Raw genomic sequence first — 14,068 nt, 5'->3', positions numbered from 1 at the left:
AATAGTAAACTGTACAACAACAAAAACAAACAAAAAAAACCACCTGAGACACAAGTATTTGCTATATATATATATATATATATATAAAAGTAGATTTTCATTCGGCATCAAATGCTTTCACAGTGGAGCGGTGTTCAACCGAGGAGTGCTGGTCATCAGAACATTATTTTCTGCTGTTTTGGAGTTTGTAAACATTGCAGCTGTAGTTGTTGTTCTTTTGCCCTATATGAATAATAGTCTCTCTGTCGATGAACACCCCATGGCAGTAAGTCTAGAAAACAAAACAAAACAAATGTGGCTCACATAAATGCATAGAAACATATTTCGAAATTTCAAATTTTTTTTTTTTTAGCTTGGGTACCGCTGGAGTTGTGTCAGCTACTCACCTCATCCCAACATCCTGCCAGAGGAACGGTCTTTAGCAAGTCCCCGCTCTTGTTGTCAAACAGTCTGACGTGAGCTTTTGCTTCCCCCTCCTCAGAGTCGGTTACCACGACCGCCAGAAGGTCCAGCTCATCTTCGTATTCCACCAGTCGGAAGGTCTGTTAAATTAAAGGGTATTTCCCCAAGTTCTTTTAATGGGATGTTTGACGGCCCCTTGGTCTAAAGTTCACCCTCACATTCTGAGGTTATCATCTCCAGCGTCACACTATGACGCATAATAACTCCAGCATGGAGAACACTGTGGTTCTCAGATAGCATCTGGATGTGGGCCACTTCAGGCAGTGATGCGGCACTGATGGCCTTCTTCTAGCCCTGACAAAATGGATGTGGGCCGGAAGTGGCCCACATGTATAATAGCAAATATGGCCCAAATATGCCGAATCAAACGTGGGCCTTTTTTGGCAAAGAGGCGGTGCTCTGGGCAACATGTGATCTGGATGTGACCCTGAAGTGGCCCGTGTGGTAAATGGTGAATATGGCCCAAATATCACAAAACAAATATGGGCAACCTTTGGCAAATATGTGGCACATGCGGCACTGCTATGGCTTGGTTCTGGCCCAGATCTGGCAAACAGGAGCGGGCCGCCCAAGTGCCATCATTCCACGTGGTATGTGGGCCGGATGAGGTGTCGGGTGTGGGACGGGTCCGAGCCACAGCAGTTTTGCTATCTGCGTTGTTGATTTTAGGGCACTATGCCAAAGAAATTTGACATGTCGACTGGATAATTCTGCAGCCAAAGAATCATTTTATCCCATACAGCAAGTCACAGTGACTAACACGCTACACAACTTCCACATTATCAAACAAACAGGTATTTGATGAGGAGGACGGTAAAGTAATCGGTGCTGAGCGGTTAAAAGGCTGTAATTTTCCTTGCAGAGAAGGTTAGAAAAACACATCACGGTAGTTTGGCGTCAAGTATTAATACGGAAAGCTTAATCATTGCGACACCTCTTGGTCCGGGTCATCATCCAGCTGTTGAGCTCTTCTCTTCACTGTGCGACCTGAGGACGTGACGACGACTTGGGAGTCAACCTACAGGAGATCAAGAGCAGGAAAACTGGTGAGGAATTTATCCAGGGAATGGAAACACCATTCCACGTTTCTACAGTGAGGACATCATCACGTAACTAAGTGACATAACTAAGTTTTTGTCCTGGTAAAGGTAGGGATGGGTATCGTTAAGATCTTAACGGTACTACTTCCTACTCTTATCGGTTCTTTTTGTTATTTTTTTAAGAGAAAAAAACAAAACAAATTGAGAACAGAATTAATGTTGCTTTATTTTCTCATGTCTGGACAGGGCGTTACTTTTTTGGGGGGGATTTTCTCCCCAATTGCACCTGGCGCATTGCCCCACTCTTCCGAGCGTCCCGGTCTCTGCTCCAGCCCCTCTGCCGATCCGGGCAGGGCTGCAGACTACCACATGCCTCCTCCCATACAGGTGGAGTCGCCAGCCGCTTCTTTTCACCTGACAGTGAGGAGTTTCACCAGGGGGGCGTAGTGCGTGGGAGGATCTCGCTATTTCCCCCAGTTCCCCCTCCCCCCCGAACAGGTGCTCAGACCGGCCAGAGGAGGCGCTAGTGCAGCAACCAGGACACATACCCACATCCGGCTTCCCACCCGCAGACACGGCCAGTTGTGTCTGTAGGGACGCCCAACCAAGCCGGAGGTAACACGGGGATTTGAACCGGCGATTCAAATCCCCGTGTTACCTCCGGCTAACAAAATGGCCACCCCTGGATGCCCCATAACCAGACCTTTGACCGTTTAGTTCTCTCGCCGCCATTGTCACTAAGAGCAGGCGCTCTGTGTGTGTGTGTGTGTGTGTGTGTGTGTGTGTGTGTGTGTGTGTGTGTGTGTGTGTGTGTGTGCACGTCAGTGACAGGCTCAGAGAGAGACCTCTCTTCTGGGTTGGGAATAGCAAAAATGCATCATAGACAAATGCAAATTAGACACGGAGGTGGTGAAATAAAAGGTGCAGGAGAACATCTGTGTAGCCTAAATAAACAGGAAATTTATTTTCTTGATTTCTCCAACACCGATAGCAGAACCATCAACGTCGGAGCTTATCACTAGTACAGTCTTTAATAATTTAGCGCCGGTGTGCATTTAATACCGGGTTTCGGTACCCATCCCTTGGTAAAGGTCGAGCAGAACTGGTCAGGCTGCATTTCTTGATTAAAGCGAGCCTCCTGTATGTAAAGTCTACTTCTGTCATAGCAGGTCCACGGAGCAAATACATATTACACTTACACTGACGTCTCGATGCGCAGCGATGGAAAAATCCACAACTACTTCACATGGCATACCGCTCTTGAGCCCTTTCAGAATCTTTAACACACTTGGGAGAAAAAGATTACAAAATCACTGAGAGCGTGTCCAGTATGATGATATAATTAGGAAAATGTGAAAATGTTTGGAAAGCTAAATGGTTCTATCAGGGTTCCCACTCAAAGAAATCACTTCCTAAAACTTTTGCTCAGATATACAGAACTCAAGGAAGGTCCTATTCAATGTCAACAGTAAGAGGAGGCCTCATCCATCTATTCCGAACCGCTTATCCTGCTCTCAGGGTCGTGGGGATGCTGGAGCCTATCCCAGCAGTCATCGGGTGGCAGGCGGGGAGACACCCTGGACAGGCCGCCAGGCCATCACAGGGCCGACACACACACATTCACACCTAGAAACAATTTAGTATGGCCGGTTCATCTGACCTACAGGTCTTTGGACTGTGGGAGGAAACCGGAGCACCCGGAGGAAACCCACGCAGACACGGGGAGAACATGCAAACTCCACACAGAGGACGACCCGGGACGACCCCCAAGGTTGGACTACCCCCGGGGCTCGAACCCAGGACCTTCTTGCTGTGAGGCGACTGCACTAACTGCGCCACCGGGCCGCCGAGGAAGCCTCAATAGTCTCTAAATGGACTCTGGTCACTAAATATGCCCCCCCCCCCCCCAACATAAAACACTGATGCATGTTTTTTTTTTGTTTTAGGGAGGGGGGTTGTTGTTTTCAAATTATATCACTTGTCTAAAACATCCAGGATAACATTATTATTATTACTATTATTAGGTACCAATCTAGGCTACAAATAACAATAAAAACAGGCCATCTAAGTGGATAATAATACAATTTCATAACCTAACTTTACTATTTTCTATGATCTCGATAATATATGGGACGTTTGATCAAATTTGATTATTTGTCAGGTGTTTTCAATAACTGGAAAACCACTTGATGAATTTCCAGGTTTTCCAGGACGTGTGGGAACCCTGTTATATGCATTCAATAGTATTGCCTGGGTCAGTTTACCGCGGTACTCACTTTATGGTGCTCGGTCCAAAGTGAATGATTCTTCCCGAGTCGTCATGGTGGAAGAAGATCCAGTCATCCTCCAGAGAGCAACGGTTCATTTCCTGTATTCCATTAGTTGCCTAATTCCACAAGGACAAATTATGTCAAACCTATGGCGAAGCAATCATCATGCATTAATTTGTCATTTACACAGGTGTCAGAATAATTGTAAATTATTGAAAACCAATCACGTTTTTTTTGGGGGCCAAACATTAAGATTCAAACATTGACTAAAAAAATATGTTGACAAGCTTTTTAGTGACAATTTCTCTCAGCATTTGGAGGATACAAAAACAAACAACTCTGGAAGTCAATCAGCGTTTGGGCTTTTTTTGGGGGGGGGGGCACACTTGATGAAGAACTGCATTTCTTAAACCAAGGATTTTGCACCAGAATACCATGTTTTCTGTTTCACTACACTATTTGGTTTGTAAAGCCCCAGCAGGTAGGCCGCCTTCATCAAGAACTGAACACCTGAAGCGTCTTTTACTCTTATGATTTACTTATCATCCATCCATCCATTATCCAAGCTGCTGATCACAATCGAGGTCGCGGGATGCTGGAACCTACCCCAGCAGTTATTGGGCGGCAGGAGGGGAGACACCCTGGACAGGCAGTCAGTCCATCACAGGGCCCCCCCCACACCACCACACACACACACACCTAGGGTCAATTTAGTACGGCCGATTCACCTGACCTACATGTCTTTGGACTGTGGGAGGAAACCGGAGCCCCCGGAGGAAACCCACACAGACACGGGGAGAACATGCAAACTCCACACAGAGGACGACCCGGGACGACCCCCAAGGTTGGACTACCCCAGGGTTCGAACCCAGGACCCTCTTACTGTGAGGTGACCACGCTAACCACTGCGCCACCGTGCCATGATTTACTTATCAGCCCTGTGTGATGGCCTGGTGGCCTGTCCAGAGTGTCTCCCCGCCTGGCACCCAGTGACTGCTGGGATAGGCTCCAGCATCCCCGCGACCCTGAGAACAGGATAAGCGGTTTGGGTAATGAATGGATGGATCAAACAGTGATTTACTGCTACCACTGCTGTGGTTTGATGCCCCCTCCCAACATTGTAATTCTCTACGCCACAGTGGATGTTGACATATTTAACGATGAGCACTAAAATAGTCATTTCCAATGGCTTAATGTAAAATGTGGTGTAATTCATTCCCCTATGACTATTTTAGAATGCTATGTGGTGAGGAGCATAGACAAAACACAGAACCAACACACAACAGAAGAGACATTTTCCATAACAAATGAAGGCGAGTCTTTTGATACCTCATATGTTGGGATAAAACGTAGGACTGGGTATGCCGCTCTGTAGAGCGGCTTGGTGGAGTTTATTCAGGCTTTACTCTCCCCAACAGCTGACGACAATGACTGTCACAAACATCTGTGGCCCTTAAACCAAAGCCTTCAAATGGCTCCCGTCAACTCCCAGGTAAATATTCTGCCACATAAAAGGCTGGGAAGGACTCTGCTCGGCTTTTAAAACCGTTTTCCAATACTAAAATTAACTGTCAGGCCTTCATAGGGTCCTTAGCTTACATTCATTTTAATCTCAGTTTGCCTGCTGTTTGTACATGTTGTTAATGTGTGATTGTTAAGTACTTTGTGGCTTTATTTTGACCTAAATGAAATTTGGCTACCACTACTACCGGCTTGATAACATGCTGTACACTAAATACAAAAATGACAATATTTTTCATATTATATTAAGCCTGTACTTAAAAAAATACCAAAATGCTGTCCTCCAGCGAGCAGATATGGTGGGTTCCCTTGTGTTTCTTGTGCGGCGGTGTGTAAATATAGTGCCATGGGCAGCCTCCGATTTGTACACTATAGCTAGAACAAGACACCTCAAAAAGCACTGGAGGGCAATCTGGGGAATAAAAATGAGAAAGAAAAATCAGTACTGCTGTTCTGCGGGAGACATTAGTCTTCATCAGGCTTATTATGGGCTGGGGAAAATTGTCTGACAAAGGCGTCCTGCCGGCGTGGACCGACAAAAAGAACAACCGCTTTACCGTTGAAGTGGATATTCACAGGAATACCCAAAGGAACATTCCCGACTCTATTTCCCCCACTGAAGGAACTCTGCTCTCCAAGAGTCAGTTTTGTTGTCATATACTGGAAAAAAGAAAAAGGGCCTTTTAGATCCAATTACATCAGATTACACCAGATTAGCAGAGCGACGGGCAGCAGCTCCCCAACTCAAAAGGAAATAGACAGCGCTAAATATTGGTAAATGACATAAGCACATCGCTTTTGGATATCGGGTGCTATGGTTTTGATTCTGGAGTGTTTTTTGAGGCTGCATCTACAGACCTGGACGAACTTCCTGACACTGACATCTTACATCAGCTTTTCTGAGGATGTGTCGTGCCCACCAAAACTTTCCACAAATTCAATGACAATGAACCCTGGTTCACAGCAAAACTCAGGCAGCTTCATCAGGCCAAAGAGGAGGCCTACGGGAGTGGTGACAGGATCCTCTACAACAAGCAAGAAACACACCGACAAAGGAGATCAGAGTAGCCAAAAGGGGCTACACACTGAAAAGCCGAAAAACAGGTTTTCGGCTAACAATCCTGCGTCTGTGTGGAGAGGCCTGCAGGACATCGCCATCTACAAGAGACCACCCCTGGGGCTGGGGAAAATCACATCCAGCACCTGGACAATCAGCACTGGTTCCCCCCCAGGGGTGTGTGCTCTCCCCTGTGCTCTTGTCCCTCTACACAAATGACTGCATCTCAGGAGAACCGTCTGTTAAACTCCCCAAGTTTGTAGATGACACACAACAATCATCGGCCTTATCCGGGATGGTGACGAGTCTGCATGTAGATGGGAGGTTGAACAGCTGGCCCTCTGATGCGGTCATAACAACCTGGAGCTGAACACGCTCAAAACTGTGGAGGTGACAGTGGACTTCAGGAGGAGCCCACCAACAATGCCCCCACCCCCTCACCACTGTCTGCTGTGGAAACCTTCAGGTTTCTGGGATCCACAATCTCCCAGGGCCTAAGGTGAGCATCCAACCCAGACACAATCATTAAAAAAGGCCCGGCAGAAGATTTACTTTCTCCATCAGCTCAGGAAGTTCAACCCGTCTCAGGAACTGCTGATTCAGCTCTACTCTGCAATAATCCAGTCCGTTCTCTGCACATCCATCACCGTCTGGTTTGGATCCGCCACCAAACAGGTCAGGGACAGACTGCAACGGCAGAGAAAACCACCGGTGCCAACCTGCTGTCCATTCAGGACTTATACACCTCCAGAGTCCGGAAACAGGCAGGCAACATCACTGTAGACCCATCACACCCTGGTCACAGCCTGTTCCAACTCCTCCACTCTGGTAGGCGCTACAGACCACTGTACCCCAAAACAACCAGACACAATAATAGTTTCTTTCCACAGACTCACTCTGATAAACACTTAACATTGTCATAATAAATCTAAGCATGCTGTACATACTGTATGTTGCACGTATACATGTATATTCTGTCATGTCCACCTACTTCATGTATATAAGTACCCTGCTAACATATCTATTCCAGCATCTTTGCACCATTGCTTTCTTGTTTCACCTGTATATAGTCAATCCTTGTATACTATATTCCTGAAGAATGCTGTGTTGTTATTCTATGCAATTACATCGAGAGCCACTACACCGGAGTCAAATTCCATGTATGTGCACACATACATGCCCAAATAAAGATTATTCTGATTCTACTAGTTAAATTGACTGAAGTATTCAACCATATGCAATGCAAGTTAGAAAATGTGTACTGTTAAAGAATAAAAAAAAGTACCTTCTTCAGGATGTGTTCACAGCTGTAAAGCTTCACTGACTTGTTGCTGTGAGAGACACAAAGGACTCCTTGAGCTAAAACAGCATCGGTAACACTGTTCCCAAAGACCTGAAATAAATTTACCACAACCTTAACACTTGTATGAGTCGCATTAACAAATTAGAAGGATAAAAAGAAGACTACGCATACCTCTTTTGTGATCTCTAAAATTCCCACAATTTCCAAGGGGAAAACATGGAAGATGGCCAAGTGCATCAAGGTACCTTGATTCAAACCTGACTGTGAAATTTTAAACATATAAGAGTGTTTAGAATAATTTTATTGGGACACCCAGGGGCAGCGCAAGCGAAAGTGTTCTACACATCGTGGGTTTATATCCAGGACTGCAGGTGAGAAAATTATTCTCACACTATGCCTGAACTTAAAAAGTATTCAATAACATCCATCCATCCATGATCCAAGCTGCTTAACCCAACAACGGTTGCGGGATGCTGGAGCCTATCCCAGCAGTCATCGGGTGGCAGGTGGGGAGACACTCAGGACAGGCCACCAGGCCATCACAGGGCCGACACATTCACACCCAGGGACATTTTAGTATGGCCGATTCACTTGACCTACGTGTGTTTGGACTGTGGGAGGAAACCAGAGAACCCGGAGGAAACACACGCAGACACGAGGAGAACATGCAAACACCACAGAGAGGACGACCCGGGACGACCCCGGGGTTCGAACCCAGGACCTTCTTGCTGTGAGGCGACCGCGCCGATCACTGCGCCACCGTGCCGCCCGTATTCAATAGCATATGATGCATAATTCTTTCGAATGTGTGATGTGGGTGAGGTTTGTACACCTGGACACTAAGGAAAAATGAGGAGGTAGGACATGTTAGAGGCAACTACAGAAAAGGTTTGATAAACTCTACATCTAAACCATGAGAAGACATGGCATTATGAGAGTAAATCCAATAAGGTTCATATTGTGAAAGTCTCCTATTATGATCCTCACCTATTGGTGTCACTCTCTGAATGCCAAAGTTTCTAAATGCATTAAATGTTGTTACCCGTCTACGTCACCCATATGAATATTACTTCTGTAGTCATTTACATTAGTGTGCAGGGCACAAGGGGTTTTACTGACATAAGAAAGACCACTCAGACAACAAACCAGATATACACCAATCAGCCAAAACATTAAAACCACCTGCCCAATATTGTGTATGTCCCCTTTGTGCCGCCAAAACGGCTCTGATCTGTCAAGGCATGGACTCCACAAAACCTCTGAAGGTGTCTTCTGGTATCTGGCACCAAGACGTTAGCAGCAGATCCTTTAAGTCCTGCAATGTGCAAGGTGGGGCCTCCATGGATCGGACTTGTTTTTCCAGCACATCCCATAGATGCTTGATGGGACCGAGATCCAGGGAATTCGGGGGCCAAGGCAACACCTTGAACACTTTGTCATGTTCCTCAAACCATTCCTAAATATTTTTTGCAGTGTGGCACGGTGCACTATCCTGCTAAAAGAGGCCACTGTCATCAGGGAATACCGATGCCATGAAGGGGTGTACCTGGTCTGCAACAATGTGTAGGTAGGTCATGTCAAACTAAAATCCATAGGAATGCCAGGACCCAAGGTTTCCCAGCAGAACATTGCCCAGAGCATCACACTGCCTCCGCCGTCTTGCCTTTTTCCCATAGTGCATCCTGGTGCCATCTCTTCCCCAGGTAAATCACATGCATGCACCCGGCCATCGACATGATGTAAAAGAAAACACAATTCATCAGACAAGACCAACTTCTTCCATTGCTCTAGGGTCCAGTTTCTGACACTCACGTGCCCATTGTAGGCACTTTTGGCGGTGGACAGGGGTCATCATGGGCACTCTGACCGGTCTGCAGATATGCAACCCCATATGCAGCAAGCTGTGATGCACTGTGTGTACCAACACCTGTCTATCACAGCCAGCATTAACTTTTTCAGCAATATGAGCTACAGTAGCTCTTCTGTGGGATCGGACCAGACAGACTAGCCCTCATTCCCCAAACGCATAGTGGTTTTAATGTTTTGGCTGATCGATGCATATTATTGATATTTGATATGATATATTTGATATACTGGGCGGCTCGGTGGCGCAGTGGTTAGCACGTTCGCCTCACAGCAAGAAGGTCCTGGATTCAAGCCCCGGGGTAGTCCAACCTTCGGGGTCGTCTCGGGTCGTCCTCTGTGTGGAGTTTACATGTTCTCCCCGTGTCTGCGTGGGTTTCCTCTGGGTGCTCCAGTTTCCTTCCCCTAGGTATGAATGTGTGTGTGTTGGCCCTGTGATGGCCTGGCGGCCTGTCCAGGGTGTCTCCCTGTCTGCCACCCAATGACTGCTGGGATAGGCTCCAGCATCCCCGTGAGCCTGAGGGCAGGATAAGCAGTTCGGATAATGGATGGATGGCTTTAACCCATCCTAGCTGTGTAGCTAGGAGCAGTGGGCAGCTGCCGTGCAGTGCCCAGGGACCAACCCCAGTTCGTCTTGCCATGCCTCAGTCAGGGGCACAGACAGGAGTACTAACCCTAACATGCATGTCTTTCTGATGGTGGGGGGAAACAGGAGCGCCCGGAGAAAACCCACCGCAGACACAGGGGGAACATGCAAACTCAACACAGAGGACGACACTGGGATGACCCCCCCAAGGTTGGACAACCCCGGGGATCGAACCCGGAGCCACCGTGCTGCTCAAATATTATATAATGCTGCAAGAAATTCCACCATGTATGGCGATATCCAAACACACGTGAGGGTGGTTAAAAGATCGACATGTGTGTGTGAAGACACATCGAGTGTATTTGCCACAAATATAGTTGCCACCAGGTAAAACTGAAAAAAAGTAGGTGAATTGCACATGTCCAATCTAACCAGACAGCCTTGAATGGCAGTGGGACATTTGAAGATGAGTTGATAAAAAAATATTTTCGGTATTTTCAGTTTCAGATCAGATACAATAATAAACTTGAAAAAAAAAACAATCTGAACTCCAAATCAAGTGAGGAATATTTCATAAAAAATAAACAAAGGGGTGCCTTCATTCATTTTTTAATGTCCTCGCAGACTGGAGGCAATCTCTTTGTGTTAAACCATCAAAGGATGCTTAGAAACATATTTGTGTTTTATATCCACGATTCCCATCCTGAGCCTACTGATATGGAAGAATTTTGTAATAAGCCTATCACATTACTGAAGAGGGTCTGCAAAAATCCATCCATCCATTATCCAAGCCGCTTATCCGAATTCGGGTCGCGGGCTGCTGGAGCCTATCCCAGCAGTCATCGGGCGGCAGGTGGGGAGACAACACATTCACACCTAGGGACAATTTAGTACGGCCGAGTCACCTGACCTACATGTGTTTGGACTGTGGGAGGAAACCGGAGCGCCCGGAGGAAACCCACGCAGACACGGGGAGAACATGCAACCTCCACACAGAGGACCACCCGGGATGACCCCCAAGGTTGGACAACCCCGGAGTTCGAACCCAGGACCTTCTTGCTGTGAGGATCTCCAAAAATCACGTAATTTATTATATATTTATATATCACTTGTTATTAATTCATGACTTATAAACTTATATATAGTGCACCAGAAAACTCCAAGCAATGAAAACTCAGGGCTTAGGTGCACATTATCTAATTGCCTGTGTCTTTTACTGTATGTCTCTTTAGCTGGGAGCATAAAGAACACCCCCCCCCCCAAAAAAAAACAGGTTATAAAACATTAAATGATTAAAACTCATTACCTGTCCTGCTAAAGGTGTCCCTTTGTTTTGAGTAGATTTGAGATAAAATGTCTCTTGAGGAACATCCCAACCAATGTATCTGCCAAAAACCAATAACAACGTTTTCTACACTGAAGTAAAAGTGTAATCAAGTGATTCAGCCTTCAGTCATGGAGCACAGAACGCAATAATCCCGAGATACCTGAACTTAAAGTGTGGAGACAGGTAAATCTTCTGAAGTACATCGCCTGTCTGAGCAGCTAGACGATACAGCCAGTTATCAGCCGTCAAAGCCAAGAGGCAAGGTTTATGATCAGATGGATTGGGCAGTGCTTTGTCCTGTGAAGGAAAACACACAGGTGCAACTTTTAGAGAACCACGGGGTAGGATAACCATTTCAAATAACGCATTGCAATTGCTGAAATTTCAACTTGGCCATCCAGATTCACTCACAAGTGGGCTCTGACATAGTAACGCATTTTCGATTTTCTCCAGTTTAGAACATTTGGGCAACATGTACTGAATCTGTGGCTCTGAATGAATGCTGTAAACAGAAGAGGAGACAACTCACTGTATCATAAGCACGCTAACTTGCTGTCAGTATTATTTAAATGAAGGCTGATGTCAATTAGGTAGGTATGCAACTTACAGAGGAGGTGCCTTGAAACATATACTTACCTACTGTAGCAACTCCGGAAATTCTCAAAATAGATTCTCCCATCCTCATATGATATTGTAGATTTTGAGGTCTTGCTCCACACTCTGGTAAATGTTCTGTGGTCCTACAATAAACAGAGCAGCGTACTCAGTAGTGCTGGGCAAAGGAAAATACCATCACTATGAACATAAGGATCCAACCGGGGTTCATCCCACTGAACCATTTCTGTTTATCAATGTCAAGCAGCCTATATTATCAAACCAAAACTAGATTTTTAAATAATATTCCCATCAAATATTTCAGATATCCTTTTGTGAAAAAAATTCAGGATAAATTCTTGTTACCATTAATTTAGACAACGTGTGCATCACGATATTACATTATTATATTTACACTATTATATTATCCCAATTTCATCCCCGGTACAATCCCAGATAGCAAAACTGCTGTGGCCCGGACCCGTCCCACACCCGACACTTCATCCAGCCCACATACCGCGTGGAATGATGGCACTTGGGCGGTCTGCTCCTGTTTGCCAGATCTGGGCCAGAACCAAGTCATAGCAATGCCGCATGTGCCACATATTTGCCAAAGGTAGCCCATATTTATTTTGTGATATTTGGGCCATATTCACCATTTACCACACGGGCCACTTCAGGGTCACATCCAGATTCCATGTTGCCGAGAGCGCCGTGTCTTTGCCAAAAAAGGCCCACGTTTGATTTGGCATATTTGGGCCATATTTGCCATTATACATGTGGGCCACTTCCGGCTCACATCCATTTTGTCAGGGTCAGAAGAAGGCCATCACTGCTGCATCATTGCCTGAAGTGGCCCACATCCAGATGCTGTCTGGGCTCCCACTGAAAGAGGATGCTATCTGGGATCCCACTGAAAGAGGATGCTGTCTGGGATACCACTGAAAGAGGATGCTATCTGGGATAGAAAGAGGATGCTATCTGGGATACCACTGAAAGAGGATGCTATCTGGGATAGAAAGAGGATGCTAGCTGGGATCCCACTGAAAGAGGATGCTATCTGGGATCCCACTGAAAGAGGATGCTATCTGGGATACCGCTGAAAGAGGATGCTATCTGGGATCCCACTGAAAGAGGATGCTATCTGGGATACCACTGAAAGAGGATGCTATCTGGGATCCCACTGAAAGAGGATGCTATCTGGGATCCCACTGAAAGAGGATGCTATCTGGGATACCGCTGAAAGAGGATGCTATCTGGGATCCCACTGAAAGAGGATGCTATCTGGGATACCACTGAAAGAGGATGCTATCTGGGATCCCACTGAAAGAGGATGCTATCTGGGATCCCACTGAAAGAGGATGCTATCTGGGATACCGCTGAAAGAGGATGCTATCTGGGATCCCACTGAAAGAGGATGCTATCTGGGATACCACTGAAAGAGGATGCTATCTGGGATCCCACTGAAAGAGGATGCTATCTGGGATACCACTGAAAGAGGATGCTATCTGGGATACCACTGAAAGAGGATGCTGTCTGGGATAGAAAGAGGATGCTATCTGGGATCCCACTGAAAGAGGACGCTATCTGGGATCCCACTGAAAGAGGACGCTATCTGGGATAGAAAGAGGATGCTATTTGGGATCCCACTGAAAGAGGATGCTATCTGGAATCTCACTGAAAGAGGATGCTATCTGGGATCTCACTGAAAGAGGATGCTGGTCAGCCCTGGGTCAACTGTCCAGCCCCAGTACTTGGGTCACGAGATGTTCAGTGATTAATATTAAAAGGTGCGTGCTGGTAATTACCTGGAGGATGACTGCTCTTAAAATCTTTAAATTCAGCCTCAACAACGCGCCAGCATCGGACAAACCGCTGGACCTCGAGCCCAGCATCTCGGTGACGCTTCTTTTTCTCCGACGACTCCCCATCGCTAGGGGGCGCATCACGCTAATTCAGTCGAGGAAGGACGCCGGCCGGGGGGGACATGCTGTTCATTGGCGACCTCGAGCGAAGCGCCCAGTACCGCGGCCACAGCCGGGTAC

The 14,068-nt window shown here is 46.4% G+C and overlaps 1 protein-coding gene across 2 annotated transcripts; it reads right to left on the bottom strand.

Annotated features, from left to right (window-relative positions):
- Window positions 1-77: 77 nt before the first annotated feature.
- Window positions 78-13,961, bottom strand: dcaf17 (ddb1 and cul4 associated factor 17). Of its 2 annotated transcripts, XM_056289060.1 has the most exons (14): window positions 13,832-13,961; window positions 12,066-12,169; window positions 11,841-11,931; window positions 11,590-11,726; window positions 11,409-11,487; window positions 7,825-7,914; window positions 7,636-7,743; window positions 5,851-5,953; window positions 5,563-5,705; window positions 3,779-3,888; window positions 2,702-2,789; window positions 1,397-1,480; window positions 387-542; window positions 78-271 (listed from the first exon to the last, which is right to left on the bottom strand). In XM_056289060.1, exons 1-14 carry the CDS (start codon window positions 13,952-13,954, stop codon window positions 164-166), a joined length of 1,524 nt encoding a protein of 507 aa, XP_056145035.1. In that variant the 5' UTR covers window positions 13,955-13,961; the 3' UTR covers window positions 78-163. The 2 variants fall into 2 exon arrangements, with proteins under 2 accessions (XP_056145035.1, XP_056145036.1); XM_056289061.1 differs by lacking the exons at window positions 5,563-5,705; window positions 5,851-5,953.
- Between the last annotated feature and the right edge of the window lie 107 nt (window positions 13,962-14,068).

This window comes from Lampris incognitus, chromosome 11, assembly GCF_029633865.1.
Source record: "Lampris incognitus isolate fLamInc1 chromosome 11, fLamInc1.hap2, whole genome shotgun sequence".
Lineage (NCBI taxonomy): Eukaryota > Metazoa > Chordata > Actinopteri > Lampriformes > Lampridae > Lampris > Lampris incognitus.
The sequence above is the reverse complement of the archived record's forward strand: the minus strand, read 5'-3'. Positions and strand labels throughout refer to the sequence as shown.

Bases quoted from the DNA above. Each gene is read 5' to 3' on its own strand.
- dcaf17 (XM_056289060.1), bottom strand. From the start codon at position 13,954: ATGGGGAGTCGTCGGAGAAAAAGAAGCGTCACCGAGATGCTGGGCTCG. The intron at 11,932-12,065 runs GTAAGTATATGT...TTCTGTTTACAG, and splicing joins TTCCGGAGTTGCTACAGTAG to CATTCATTCAGAGCCACAGA. The intron at 7,915-11,408 runs GTAATGAGTTTT...AAAATTTCACAG, and splicing joins GGACACCTTTAGCAGGACAG to TCAGGTTTGAATCAAGGTAC.